General features: G+C 34.2%; 1 protein-coding gene across 1 annotated transcript in view; it reads right to left on the reverse strand.

Moving 5' to 3' along the window:
- Window positions 1–15477, reverse strand: part of WDR27 (WD repeat domain 27) — a 59223-nt gene that overhangs the window by 22531 nt on the left and 21215 nt on the right. Inside the window, exons 18-23 of the mRNA XM_041424221.1 lie at window positions 14594–14683; window positions 11522–11643; window positions 10779–10912; window positions 8304–8401; window positions 7878–7999; window positions 3913–4010 (exon numbers count right to left, since the gene is read on the reverse strand). Coding sequence (XP_041280155.1) covers window positions 3913–4010; window positions 7878–7999; window positions 8304–8401; window positions 10779–10912; window positions 11522–11643; window positions 14594–14683 — 664 coding nt within the window. The remainder of the gene's footprint in view (window positions 1–3912; window positions 4011–7877; window positions 8000–8303; window positions 8402–10778; window positions 10913–11521; window positions 11644–14593; window positions 14684–15477) is intronic.

Raw genomic sequence — 15477 nt, forward strand, 5'->3', positions numbered from 1 at the left:
TGAAGTGAAGGGTGCAACCCTATGAATTTATAGTTTCCTCCTAACAGAATGAATGAAGGAAATTTCCTTTCTTCTGCACATTTCAAGCACAGAATTATCTAATCTACAAGTCGGAGGAAGTGAGAAACTAAAAGGATTCAGACTGGTAAAGAACAATTAAAAACTGTCATACAAAATTTAAGTGATATATGAACATAATAAAGAAGCTGGTATTTAGTCTAGTCTGATACTTCCTGTTGTTATGAGTTTACTATATAAGGGAATTGAAATTTAATGTTCATTAATTCCTAAGTTTCTACATTCTTTCTATGCATTGTTTTTACAGCACTAGGATGCAAAAGTACATCTCACTGCCCTATATGCTCATGAGCACAGCCACTAAACACAGGTGGGACTGGCAGACAAGGAGGCTTAGTGTATTGGAATTTTCTGATATATCTGGCATCTGTGGCTTAAAGAACTCAGCAACTTGTGTCATTCCAATCCAGACTTTTCTGAGATATTAAGTTTAATTGGTGGAGACAACAGGTACGGCTGAGTATAAATCAATGCTAGATTCTTGAATTCAGAAAGAGTAGCAATGTCTCCAAAATACATTCAATACACACAGAAGTATGAGAAAGGATGGTAAAGTTTCTCGTGTCTTACATATGAATGACTCGACAAGGTTTCATCACAAAGAACACTTCAACTCCTCCAAAAATGTAAAAATGTATTAACTTTTTGTACCTCCTGATCATTAAATGCTTTTTCTTTTTTGGGAATCCTGAACCTGGTGACTATAATATCCGTCTCACTCAGATTTCCACATCTCAGCCTAACTCGTGTTCACTGCTTTCACCTTGGACACAAGAAGGTAATTTTACTTGTTCTCCAAGTAGTCATTCTTTTAGACAATATAGACTTAAATTGCTCTTCAGAATATCTTGGCAGTTGGTCAAAGGCCATTATCTTACTCTAAAGCATGTATTCATAAGGTCTCATAGTTTGTTATCCTAATCTGGAAGAAGAGTAGCCATAATTTCCTTCTCCCAAGAAAAACTACTTTTCTTGCTTCTTTATTCCTAAGTCTGGTTTGTAAATCATCTAGAGCTTTTCTTAGCTTTAGTTATAAATGAGGAGAATGCAGGAAAATTATAAAAAATACTCAAAATCTTCAAATGAAACTTTACAAATCCATGCATTTCAAAGCAAATGGAGCAGGAGTCTGAGTAAATCCAAAAGCCACTAGCAGTGTCCAAGATTCCCTCACTTATTGGCAAGATGACCTGGCTGTGTGAGGTTGGCGGACAACATCAGAAAATTAAAATATCTTTTCTTGTACCACCTTCAGAGGAACCCATGAGACATTCTGGCACTTGCTGAAGGAATCTTGGAATGCCTCCAGATCATCAATAGTGAAAGAGACAGACAAATTCACAGCTTTATTCAGAAAATATTATGAAAATTGAAAGTGCAAAATAATTTCACCAAATTCAAGAACATAAGTTAAATGAATTTTCACTGGGAAAAAAATTGGAGCTTGCTAGTACAGGCTGGATAGTAAAATTCTTGTAGAACTCAAAGCAAAAGTATCGATATATTCAGAACTTATAAAGCTGTAGTCCAAGTTAACCTGTTTGAAGATTTAATCTATGCAGATCAAAAAAGAACTGGAGCATCCTGCTATGATTCCTCAGTCAATTGTGAGAAAAGAAATGCATGTCATATGAAAAGGAACCATTATCAAAGAAACTGAATTAAAAAATCCCTAAAAGTCCAAGGGAATTGTGCAGTTATTCTGCAAATTATTTCCCATGCTTTCAACAGCAGCTTTGAAGAGCACTGTGCTGCATGGATTTTCCCCCCTTATTTAATCAAAATTTTGTACTTTCGTACTTATTTACACAATTCTTAAATAAAGTAACAATGGACAGATTCTCAAGGGCAACAAACAGATTAAAGAAAACCAAAACAATTTTCATTGTGGACATGTAGGGAAAGTATTTAGAACAAAATCAACAAACAATAAAGTGGAGATCTTGCAGTTAGTTTTACTATCCACAACACTGCCAACAGTATAAATGACAAGGTGGACTTACCTTTGCTATATTTCAAGAACACTGGACAAAGACACACTAAAAAACCCTATTTTGGCAAATGTAAAGCAGACACAAAGGTCATTCCAGAGGGACTGGAAACAGTTGTTGATATACTAACTTTACAAATCAACAACTTTAAGAGATTAAAGGTACTGGCCCACCATAAGGTTGTTTAGGAACAAATGTCTCCTGTAAGTACTCAACAGTGTAAGGGATGGACTGGATTTGATTGGACAAAACCTATGAACAAAAAAAAAATAAGCAAAAGTGTTCAGTCTGTGTAACTATAATAGACCTAACACTTCAGCAGAGACTTATTCCAAGTTCAAACAGAGCTTTCCAAACTTAGATATTTAAAATTTATTTATGTGAAAAACACCTGGTGAACACATAGGAAAATTTGAACAGTTTTACTCCTTTTGAGAACTCAGGAACAGATTTTAAAATATAGAAGACGCAGTCTCTGGTCTGAGCAATGGCAGAAAATTTCCTTTTAAAAAATGTGGTTTGCTTTTCTTTTTTCCCTTGAAAATTGCTAGCAAGTGAAAAACAATTATTTATTTTTTCTATTTATTCTCCACAAGAGTTAATACTACTGATCACTGTGTAATGTGTAACAAACACACACATATACATAGTACCTCACAAGCACCCTTAAAATATCTGTCATTAAGGACTTGAACTACTTTTTTGAAGCTTGGCTAATAGAGCACAGTGGACACTAGAATACCCTGACTTAGCCAAATTAAATATACAGCAAGAACATACATAAATTTTCTCCTTCTTCTCAAGACATATTAATTTAATTGATTGCCCAGATTTTACACTTTAACTATTTTACCATTCACTGACTTATATTAGTATTTAGAAACAAAGAGACAGATAAGTGATCTGTGAAAAGCTTTCTACTTTTTCATTACTCTTCAGCAACATAGTTTGAGCAGCTTATTAGAAAAACATAAGTAGGTAACATATTCCAACCCCAGCAGTCTCTAGTTTCATTACTTTCTGTCATTGAGTGAAGGTAATACAGCAATGATTTTGAAAAGAACACATATGCCCCCTATAGATTTAATGCATTCTTACCACAGAAAGATGGAAATAAACGAAAGGCTCATTAAGCATTGCCCAAATAGAAAATTCAGTACCAGAAAAATTATATGACATCTTTCCATAGATATCTTTACATACACAGAAAGCAAATAGGAAATTATTCTTTAAAGCTTAAACATCCTCCTGCCCAATCCCCTTTTCTTTTAAACATAATTATTTTGGCCTCTACAACAGAGCTTGCCTCAGGTATTACTTTTCCTGAGCAATGGTCCCTCCTTGATGTTCTATTCATTTGTCCCAAGGCTTTCCCAAAACTGAAAGGTGTTTAGAAACAGCGTAGCATTTAATTCGGAGTTTATGGTAATGTATCATTCAAACTTATAACACTACATACACGGTTTATAAAAATGTTGTTGCAATTGGCTTATATTTTAAAAGATAGGTCATAGATTTTAATTCTTTTAGTAGTAATGGCATGCTGTGTTAGAAATACCATTAGCATTCAATTTAGGGCGTCATTATATATATATATATATATTATTAGATCTACAAATGTGGGTAAACATAAGTGATAAATCCTAAATATTTAATGGCTTCCACATAACTAACTATAATTGAGGAATGAGCACTTTGTTTGGTCTCTAAAAGCTAGTAAACTTCAATTAACCTGTAGCTCAGGTTCCACATTGAAACTTCTACTGATGTATGAGAGCAAGTATGAATTCTGAATAAAGACAAAGCATAGCTTTTTATTCCAAGGTACCTAATTCATTCTTACCTCAGTGTTCTTAAATCCCACAGTTTGATGCCGTCACCTGCAGCTGTGGTCAGGAAAAGGTTGTAAGCTTCAGGTTGCTGAGTGCTGAAGGATGATCCCTGTAAAACAACAAATCAGTTTCAGGTAACTATTCTCATGGCATTAATTATTTATAGAATCATAGAATCTTGAGATGGAAGAGATCCATAGGAATCATCGAGTCCAACTCTCTGCTCCTTGCAGAATTCTGCCATATGATTAAGAGCATTGTCCAGATGCTCTTTGAACTCTGACAAGCTTGGTGTTGGGACCACTTCCCTGGGGAATCCAGTCCAGTGATCCATCACCCTCTCAGTGGATAATTTAGTCCATCTAAGAAATAAACAGTAAATATTTGGTAGATTATGTGAAAAAAAGCTTGTCTGCACACATGCAAAGTATCAAAGAGGAAGAGCATGCAAAGAGCATGTAGAGGAAGTCCCATAATCCAGTCAGAAAAATGGAGCACGGCCTCAGCTCCTCTCAGTGCTGTCCCAGGACAGCCATGAGCCCTTTGATCCAGGGATGACACCCACTAGGACAGACAGTGAGACAGGCTGTCTGAGACATCTCACAGACTGATGGGGATTACTAAAATCAGGCTGTGGGATCCATCATGTGAAGCAGGGGAAGATCTTTTTGTGATTGCACAAGACATTACAAGATGTTTAGGGAAGAAAACAAGGGCAGTGAAAGGAAGGGAGAAAAGGTTACTTCAACAATTAATTATAAGACATTGTTAGCCCTGGGCTAGGTGTCCAATTTCCACTGACTTCAGTAGCAATTGCATTCATTCATCACAAGACTAATTTTGGCTTCATACTTTTAAATAATTAAATCCAGTTTTAAACCTCTGATATTTTAACATCCACATTGGCAAATCCCAGCCTTTTTGCTGGCTAAAAACTTCTTTCTTCAGGGAACCAAACTGAAACAGTTAAAACACTTTCTTTCCTTTCCTTACCATTCACTTTCTTGATGTGGCTGAACACATCACAGAAACCTCAAGGTAATTTCCTGCAATCAGTATTTGACTGCCAGGAATCTTCTATTCATTATGAAAGCTGGTGCATAGTTTGCTCTAAGAGATGAATTAAAATGTACTATGCAACACATTTCCCAACAAAGTCTACACATTCTCACATTAGCTCTGTATAACTATAAAAAAAGAGTAATGCAAAGGACAGTACTCATTAAAAGTTACTGAGCACCCTTTCTGTGCTTTTGAAATATTTGCTTGCCATCCCTTGCTTCAGCCAGCAGTGGTCACAAGTGTCCAAAACAAAAAGTTCTACAGATACATACACATTTACTTTGTGCATTACTCCTTTACTATAGAATACACAGAATACAGGAAAAAACTAAAGGTAAGAAGTGCAATCCATTTGTTCCTTCTCTGCCCTGAAATTTTGTCAGCAATATACTTTATTAATACATATACTTGTACCTTCAAACTATATCTGCTTCTGAACATTGATATAGAAGACAAGAAAATATATACTAGTTGGGATAATATGCAAGCTGAATTTTATTTATCCCTTTGTTTTTATAGTCCATCAATTTATGATAATCTGATGCAAAAAGTAGCAGAATCCCACACACTCTTCAAAGTATGCTTTCATTCTGATACACAAATCCCTTTCTTCTGCGCCATCAGCCTCCTCATCCACCACTGTAATCCCTTCTCAGTTTCTCTAGATGAACTACATTGCAACCTTCATATAAAATTCGGCCACAAGGAGGATATGGTTCTATAGAATCTTGCTTTCCATCACTAATTCCTTATGAGAACCATTTATGTCATCCAAGGAGTGCAGCTGGCTTATGCTAAAGGCATATATCAATAGACATATCAGAAAGCACTCCATACCTTCTGGTGATCTTACACTTTTGCCAACATTGTAACTATGGTTAGGAAAAAAATTAACTGACTGAAACTTCAGTTACCCATTCCATTTTTCAGTCTTCACATCAAGTAGACTTCCAAACTAATGGACCAATGAAGATTGAAACAAAGGTGTCTGAACAGAAAATTGAAAATTTTGCTGTTTCTTTTAAAATGAGTGCACTCTATAACTGTGCTAGCAGAACATAATACCATCCAAATGTTTGTGGCTCACAATGACAGTTTTCTGTTCAAAGAATATGTTTTGCACCATTACAAATGCATTATTAACTCTAAACCTCTGAATCTTTGTGGTCTGATCTCAAATTGCCATCTATTTTGATATCTCAGGTTTTCCTAAACTCTAAGACAGGAAGATGATTTTGATATGTCAATCAATTCATTTTACTATGTCTCTTAAAATTGAGTATAAAAAGCAACAGACTGTGATAATAAGCTTAATCAAAACACTGAAGGCTGAGATGAATTTCACATACACTGGCAATTGCTAACAATCTCTAGAACAGATTAAAATAAAAATTTAAAATCAAAGTCATTACACAGCAAATTACATATACTTGCTTCAGGTGTTTTTGTCTAAAATAAAAAATAAGATAACATCATGCTGATCATCTAGGTTTCCAGGACACCCTATGTACTTTATAATTTGCTAACAGGTTTGTCCAATATTTAATTGGTACATACTTTCCCTGTCATCTCCCATGACCCCCAAAATACATTTGCTTTTTTATTCATTTAAAGAGTAAATTTTATGATTATACCCACTTAATGATTATCCAAGTGGAATCACAAAACAGTCTTGGAACATGAGAACTGATTTGCATGAATCTAAACTAGAAAATGCACTTCAAGAATATACATACTGCAATCACAAATGAGTATTTAGTCCACACAATGAGTCTAGGAATTGTCCAAAGGAAAGCCTTCATAAATTTTGGGGTGTAGGCACTGCATCTTCAGCACGAACTGTTTCTCTCCACAGGTTTGTTTCCATTGAATCATGCCTCATAACTAGAGAACCTTAGATTCCAGTGTGTTTCATACTTTAAACAGGATGTAGTTTGCACACAGCATTCTGCACATTTTTATAAGTCCAATTTGCTCTAATAACTTTAAACTATCCAATGTAAAAAAATAGTTGATGTGTAATTTTCCTACTGACTTATCTAAAGTACTAGTTTTATATAACTGAAAAGAATAGAGAACCTTGATGTATAATTGTCCCCCAAAATGGTCAGTTTCCTTTGCTATACCACATACATCTAGGTTTTTTCCCCCAAGTACTTGCCCACAGCTTTAGAGTTTTTCTTGATTAAATAACCTGAAGGCACCAAGCTGATCCAGCAAAAAGAAAAGCCAGAACTTTAAGCCTATATGTGTTACAAACAGTACTGAAATAGTTAGCACAATTTTAAGTGTTTTACCAGATCTCATCTATAAGGAAAACCCACAAAGAGTTCTACAATGGTAATAACAAGGACTGTTTTAAACCCACAGAAGCAAGGACTTTCCAACTGGGAATGAAGCACTACATTCAACCAAACCTAACACAGCAGGCATTCCAGAACATATGCTACCATAAAAACTACAAACACTCAAATCAGTCTTCAAGGAAAAAAAATGAAGAGCAAGGTGAGGGGTTTTAAGTCATCTATTCTATTGTAGTACTGAGAAATTTTTTTTTGGTTGCTGTTTCCAAAGTTTCAGAATAAATCACACAGTGTCAGATTGAACTTCAGAAGAGAACACTTACATAAGGAAAAATTCCTGTTGAACTACAGTATTACAGTCTAGCACAAGTAAGGCAAAAGATAATAAACACTTCTCTAATAGCAAGATCATTCAATCAATCTCACTGCTCCCTCCTTTACACTAGAGAACAAATGAAATCTGTATGGACCTATCACACAGACTCATGTTCTTGCCCATCCTCCCCAACATATAAAAACTTACCGATTACTATAAATTCTACTTTTAGCTTCTGATTTCTTTGTTAATGATGCGGTAGTGATACTACAAATGAAATTCAAAAAGTATATACCTTATTTTGGCAAATCTGATGGACTGCTCTAACATGAGCTTCCTGTATCACTGCTGTGCTGCAGCCTGCATTGAGGTCGAAAATTTCCAATGCTCGGTTGCTGCCAGCTGTAAGTACAATATCTGTACAGTTCTCTGTGTTAAAGTTAAACTTATCTAAAGGAACAAAAGTGTATAGATAGATAAAAATACAGATAAATAAACACATATATAAACACTGTTGTATTTATTGCACTATGAGCAACACCAAAAATCTTACAACACTAAAAATTTATGTCTAAAGATGAAGTTCAACATCACAAAAAATTACAAGTTTTTTACTCTAATAGAAAAGGAGTAGTAAATCATCAAATGCTACTTACCTTAGCTGATGTACATGTCATTAAGTCCAAAGAATTATAAAGAAAATAAGAAATACAAAGGATACAAGAATAGAATTCATTTACTGCTGAAAGGCTAGTAATCTCCATTGCTGAAGTCATGGGAAATTTCTGTACCAATTTGAAAACACTCCTTTGTTTGTATCTGCAAAGAATATCAAATGAATGCTAGTGTTAATGAAATTAGTTATGATTTTTAGTCACCAGTAAACTCCCACTGGAACCACAAATCAAAATGCTTTCTCTCATTATTAAAAAATAAAGTTGCCTTATTGTTGAACTCTATTAAAACTTGGTAAACAAACTTATTTGGATGAAAAATCCCATGATATTCATATATAGAAGGCTGATTGTCCATCAACATGAAACACCATATACTGTATGTATACTGAAAATGTTGAAGAGATTAAAGTCTGCAAATACCTATATTCAGAAAGCAGATATGCCACTGGTTTCAGTGTAGCATTTAATGTGCTGATGATAGGGCAATCAGGAAGAAAATGAGGAAGAAACAGTGAGGAAAGAAAAATTTCCACTTAAACAAAAGAGGAATAAGGAGCTGATCACAGACTGCCAAAGAAATTTTGTTTCCCAACACACACAAAACTCTTTAAGGCCCTGTGGGTTACCTCCCAGCTCCATGCAAAGGTGGCAAACATGCCAAAACCTCTAAAATTACTTCAGACATTTTTTATTAGACAACACAAAACTGTGTTGTAATTCAATATAATTAGAACTTTCTGTTTACTGAAATATATCCACATAGGCAACATGGATCTGTTCTTATAGTAAACAGAAAACAAAACTCCATGGATATGGATATGGATATGGATATGGATATGGATATGGATATGAGGGGCAAGGAAAGTGTGATTTTCATAGAAGTCACCTAAGGAATAGAGTCAATAACAACTGTACTAGGTCTGGTTGGGATGGAGTTCATTTTCTTCATAGTGGCTTTTATGGTGCTGTGTTTTAGACTTGAGATCAAAACAGCTTTAGCCATTGCTGGACATTGTCTGCACAGTGTTAAAATAATTCCTGTGTAACAGTAAATATTATACTTGCATTTTAGCATGTCCGTCTAATGAAAGTGCAGAAGTCCATGCATGACGTGCTGTAGGAATCATTACTGTTTCTTTCCAACAATGCTAAAAGTACACAAAACTTTTCATTTGACAAAAAGCAATATGGTTGTCAGCCAGATCTGTTCAAAAGAAAAATGCTTAGTGACTTGGCTTTTGCTTTTTGTTGTTATTCTCTAACAAAGATCTGCTGCTCTTTTCAGATGGACATCAGAACCACTTCAGTAGTGATGGTGAAGCAGAAGATAATATACAGAGTTTTGCAATTTAATCCAAGAACCTTTTGTAATTTCCACAAGTACTTTATTCAAATAAACTGGAAAATAAACTGCACTAGACTTCAAGAGCAAATGATTTATCTCTATTTTGGGGTAAATCTACCCAAGCTAACTTTAAATAAGCTGACTGATAAAATAGGTACAATCTAATGAAGGCCGTATGAAGTTTCCTCTGGTCCAATCTACCCTGCTGAAAGAGGCTAATTAAAACAGTTACGTTTTTCCCAAATGCAAGAACAATTGTTTGAATTGGCTGAAGTACCGTGCTTCTACACAGCAGACTGCTACACAGATAAATACCTCACAGAGCATGGTACAGGTTAAATTTCACATAGAAAGCAAACCAACAGTAAACTGAGATGAAATTCATCAAATGCAAGATATGAGAAAACTGAACTAAAGTAACAGACGGGGGGGGGGGGGGGGGGGGGGAAAAAAAAGGAAAGAGGAATTTTATCATATTTCAGAATATTTTTTTTTGACACAATGCATTTGTTACATGTCCTATATATCTTTAATTCAAAGTGCAACTCATTTAAAATTCAGGCAGCTATTGTGGCACACTGAGCTGGACACTGTACATTTATTCTTGTCTCTTAGAAATTGAAGTCTATGTAGCAATTTGGATTACCTTTTTATTGGTTTATTAATATGCCCATCAACTAAGAATTAACAAGTAAAACAAACCAGGTAAGCAGATTATGGAAGAAAACAATGCGTAATTCTGTCTGACCATTTAATGTTTCAGTGAAGTTCCACATACGAGGTTCATGCCTCAACCCAGGAAAGCACTCCTATTCCTAAACATATTTAAGCTTGTGCTTAGTATGTTTTTCTGTGCAGCAGTAAAACTACCAAGGAAACAGAGGAAGAATCTAGACCAGCTTTTCTCATCTAAGGACGCAGTCCAATACTGTCTAATATCATGAACAGACAGGACATACCATTCACAATATCAACCAAGACTTCAGTGTTGTAGCCCTAATTCTTCTTGTTCTTCCATTCAAAAGAAAGATATTTTGGAAATAGCTTTTACCATTTGTTCAGTTTTTTATCTTCTATAATATTTTTGCCCCCTCAGCTCACCTTACCACACACAAAATCTCAGATCAAACTGTTCAAGAACTTTCAGTGGTCTGTTAATGAGAAAGGAACTCACCGTTTTAGGTCATCCTTGGTTGTGTCTAGATGGAAACTTAATAGATGAAATTCAGCTCCACAACACAGCAATATAAATGTATCTATAAAATAAAACTGTGCAAAGCATGCAGTCTTATGGAACTTCTCTTTACCCTAAGACAAAAAGGAATTTGTTAAGAATGGATTCAAACATAAATATTTTTTGTATGAGATTCCTCGTGTTAAGGCAGAGCCTCCCTGTCATCCTGATCATAGACCAGGAGGTTAAACTCTACATAGTGGCCCTTCTTATTTTTGACATCTATTACTCTCAAAAAAAAAAAAAATCATTCTGCTTAAATTAGCTGGCAGTATATCTGTAGTCATTTGAAGCTAATACAATCTAGCTTCATACACTGAACTTCTTTTTGAATGAGTGAGTGCACTAAAGTCAAGCAGAGCTGAGATAATAAAAATACTACATACAGACCAGACAATAAAACCAAAACTTCCAGACATGTCCACTAGATGGTTTTTTTTCAGTTTTTTGTAGGTTTTTTTTTTTTTTTTTTTTTTAACAAGGTTGATTTTCTCTTTTCCTAAATTATCAGGAGAAAATCCTATTTTGGAGTCAATGGAGATCACTCAGATCATTATTATCAGTCGGTGTCACCACTCAGTAGTTCTAGAAATTGGTTCTTTCTAGAAAGCTTTTAGAACAGAAGTAGATGAAAGTACAAAACTGTGTTCTCTGTGCCCAAACAAATGGAAGTTTCCAGTTACCAGAATTAGGGCAGGTTCCTTATTGCAGACTGACCAGACCCTTAAAGTTCTGTCTTCTGATGCAGAAACTAACCACTTCCTGTCATGACTCCAGCCAACAGAGTTAACTGCACCATCATGACCTAATAAAAAGAATAATGTCTTGCATTAATAAATTTCTCTAGAGTTACTTGTATTGCTTTAATATAATTATGCACAACATTAAAATACATTCTAAGTACAGGTTTCAAATGGTTGGATTCAAACTGGTAACAGTATACCAGCAATTGAAATTTTCTCCCACCAAAAAACACAGGAAAATGTCTCTCATTAATGAACAAACAAAGATAATTCCAACTCTAATTTTTCAAAGTTATTGGGAGAGCACTTTAAAGAAATATCCTTGAAATCAAATTTAAGTAAAGATTCAGTATTGGAAAAAAAAATCTGAGTATTATATTATAATGAAATTTTATATTAAACAAGGTCTGGAAACCCCTTAAGACATCAAAAATAGTTGAAATACTTTGGGGATTTTTATTAACCTTTTATTATTGAGCCAGCTATTTTTGGCAAAATAAAATGAGCACGCCACTTCAATGGCTTGTTAAAAACAAGATTGTAAACTTACAAAGAAATAACTTTAAGAGCCAGAAACAATAGTCAAAAGTTAAATTATTAATTTGATCTAACATTATGTTGAAGCTGATAAAAAAGATCAAAAAAGAACATGCCAATCAAGTTTTACAGACTTTGATGCATGTTATTGCAATTTGTCAGACGAAGTCTGATGAATTTCATCTAGCCTTAAAACATTCAAAGTTCTTATGCTGCCCTCTTGTGCACATTTTATCTTTACTCAACATAAGTTTTATATTAAAAAAATAGTTTGCTTTAAATTACAGGAAGGCTATTAAATATATCATAGCAACTGACATATTTAATTTTGTAGACATATGTCTACAAAAAGTATTATAAATTAGATATTTTAATTCCCAGTTACCAAACAGCTGTAGAATTTTTACCAGAAGACTGCACAGGTACTGCACAAATACACATGTAGGTATCATTTTTATTTTGTTCATGACAGAAAGATTTATTTAAAGGCTTTGATTTTCTAAAAATATTTGGAAGCCTTGAATAATCTGCGTTAAAGAAAAAAAAACCTACACACAATACCAATCAATCAAACAAACAAACAAACAAAAAAAAAAAAGAAAAGAAAAAAGAAAACCACAACAGAATATACAAAATGGTTTTCTAAAGTAGTAAGGAAACCGAGAAACTTTAGGAAAATCTGAGGTTTGGAAAATTGGAAGAGCCACGCAAAGACCCTAAGAATCTCTGCTCTCCAGGCCCCACAGTCCCAAAGCACAGTGAAGGAGATGCCAGCTGGCTTGAAAGAGCCCAGTAAAATTCAAAGCAGGCATTACTCAGAGCTCACCAGCCCTAGAACACATTGAGAAATATAGCAGCTGATTTTGTAAAGAGACTTCTTCAGAAAGGCCATGCTGGCTGTAACTCTCCACAGCTGTTCAACATTACCTGCACTTCACTACAGGACACAGACACCTGAACAGTCACCACTGAAGAAGAATGCAAAACAACCTAAATCTGTAACTCAACACTTCAGGGAACAAGGCTGAATAAATTAGGCTAACAGCAAAAATGTTGTTATACCATTCTTCTGATGCTGCCTTATAGAGCCATGACTTTTGATAAGCAGCAATATTCAGATGTTAATGCCACCTTGAAACTGAATTTTTTTAGCAGAATAGATACAATTTCCATTTCTTGAAAAAAATTTTACATTGCCATTAATTGCAGCTCTAAGTAAGAATAATGCATCATGGTTTTTCACATGATGCAACACATCATGACACACATGGCACTTCTAAAACAAGAGCAACAAAAGTAGAAAGCAAACAGGTGACTGCATGGTAATCTGCATGGTTTTCTGAACACATTGAAACAATGTGAATGAAACAAGCAGGCAGCTAATGGTTTGTGGTTCCTAATCCCATGCATTACTTTACCTGGCAGTTCAACATTTATGTTGCTTTTGGAAAGAACTACATACATGTTAGAATGTGGTTTACATTGCTTTTCAGACTTGTGCATAATTAAAAAAAAAAAAAAAGACACAAATTATTAAAGGCATCAATGAAGTAAGTCAGTGAAAAACTTCAGAACTTGCTATTGTAGAAAAAAAAGACCCATTAGTCTGTCCACAAGACATATTTTTGTCAATTTCCTCACACGAGAAGGACAATATCAGTAATGTTGCCTCCTTTATGTCACTTCTTGCACTAAATATAATGGAAATTACTCAAAAAGAAAAACTGTTTTCACAAATCAGTTTTCAGAGTTATTTACTTAGAAATAATTCTCTAAAATATCTTTAATTAGTCTGGTTTTAATAGTTGTTAGGGTCAGATAGTAAAAAACATTTATTTTCCATTATGAGCTTTCACAGAAAATACATGCAGCAGGACTGATTTAAAGTCACAGTATTTACAGTTACTAAAAATTTAACAGACTGTTCCTGTAGAAATTTACACATAATCTGGTGTTTAAGACTCATTTAAAAGCATACATGTTTACATATGCGTACACTTTTGTAATTTTGGATTTCTTCTTAGGAATAGTCCCTCTTTGTTTAAATGGTTATTCTCTAGAATTCTGGAGTTGCAAAGCAAACACATCTTTTGCCAAGTCATCACAGTAATTTTTGGCTAATAAACTATCAGAACATACTGCTATAATATGCACATGCATTATTATTGCAATATATTGCCTTTATTTTTTCTCTTTAATTATGGTAATACATATTATACATCACGATGAAGATTTTAGTATATATCATCATAGATTGCCTCTTACCCCACAAAAAAATGAGAAATGGGAACACCTGGTAGTCACTTTAATTCTAGGACAAAATTAAGCAATCTGAGAAATAAATTTTACATCTTGAATCATCAATACTTCCTCTCTCTTGTTATCAGGATGATGTAAGTGGAATCCATCCCATTTTAGGTCAAACTCAACCATCAACTCTATTCATATCTTTTATAATATAATTCATAAATTTACCTGAAAAAACATTATGCACACCAGTGAGACTGGAATTGAATATCAGCACAGTTTTGTCAGCCTGGCCACAAGCCAGCAGCTCTCCATCCCCTATAAAGAAGAACATTTAATGATTTACATCTGAAAGGAAAAAGGAGCTAATATGCTGCTTCTCTTAATCATAAAAATCATTTATGTCACTACAACAAAACAAAACCCAGATATTCATTTCATCTGTTTAACACGAATTTTTTATGAACATCACAAATTAGTGTTGTACAATTTGATAGGATTTTGTAGGCAAATTGATTTCTTGTCCTGATATATTCTCTAAATAACAAAATTTTTTAACTCAAAAGAAAAGTCCGAAATCTTTGCTAAACTGGGGTTATTTAGTGTGTGCATGCATGGGTGTGGGAGAGACAAAGAGAAAAAGAGAGTAAGATGTTTCTTGCTCAACCTAAAAGAAGGTTTATACTTAAAACGTACTAGCAAAACTCTCTAGGGAACAGATGGTTGAATATATCTTAGCAAAGTTGCTGATTGCAACTAATTGCTTTTATTTCCTGAAGGTGAAAGTTGTTCTTGTCCTCAAAACACTTACAGATATTTAAGTTTTTAAATATTTTGAAAATATTTTGCCTTGCAGGGTGTACATTGACATAATTATAGACGTTATAGAATGCTTGACTGCTAATCTAGGAAGTGCTTTCTGCTTAATCATATTTACATTGGAACTGACTAAACCTATTGCAAGAGTCATTTATCCAAAGCAGTTAAGAAAAATGCCTCTCTTTGGATCACACAGGAGAATTCCTTTTTTAATACTTCAATTTACAATAACTGAATAATATATAAGAAATATGAGTATTTTGAAACAGAACTTCAGTATTTAATACACCCTA

Source organism: Onychostruthus taczanowskii, unplaced genomic scaffold (genome assembly GCF_017590055.1).
Source record: "Onychostruthus taczanowskii isolate IOZ18803 unplaced genomic scaffold, ASM1759005v1 scaffold111, whole genome shotgun sequence".
NCBI classification, from domain to species: domain Eukaryota; kingdom Metazoa; phylum Chordata; class Aves; order Passeriformes; family Passeridae; genus Onychostruthus; species Onychostruthus taczanowskii.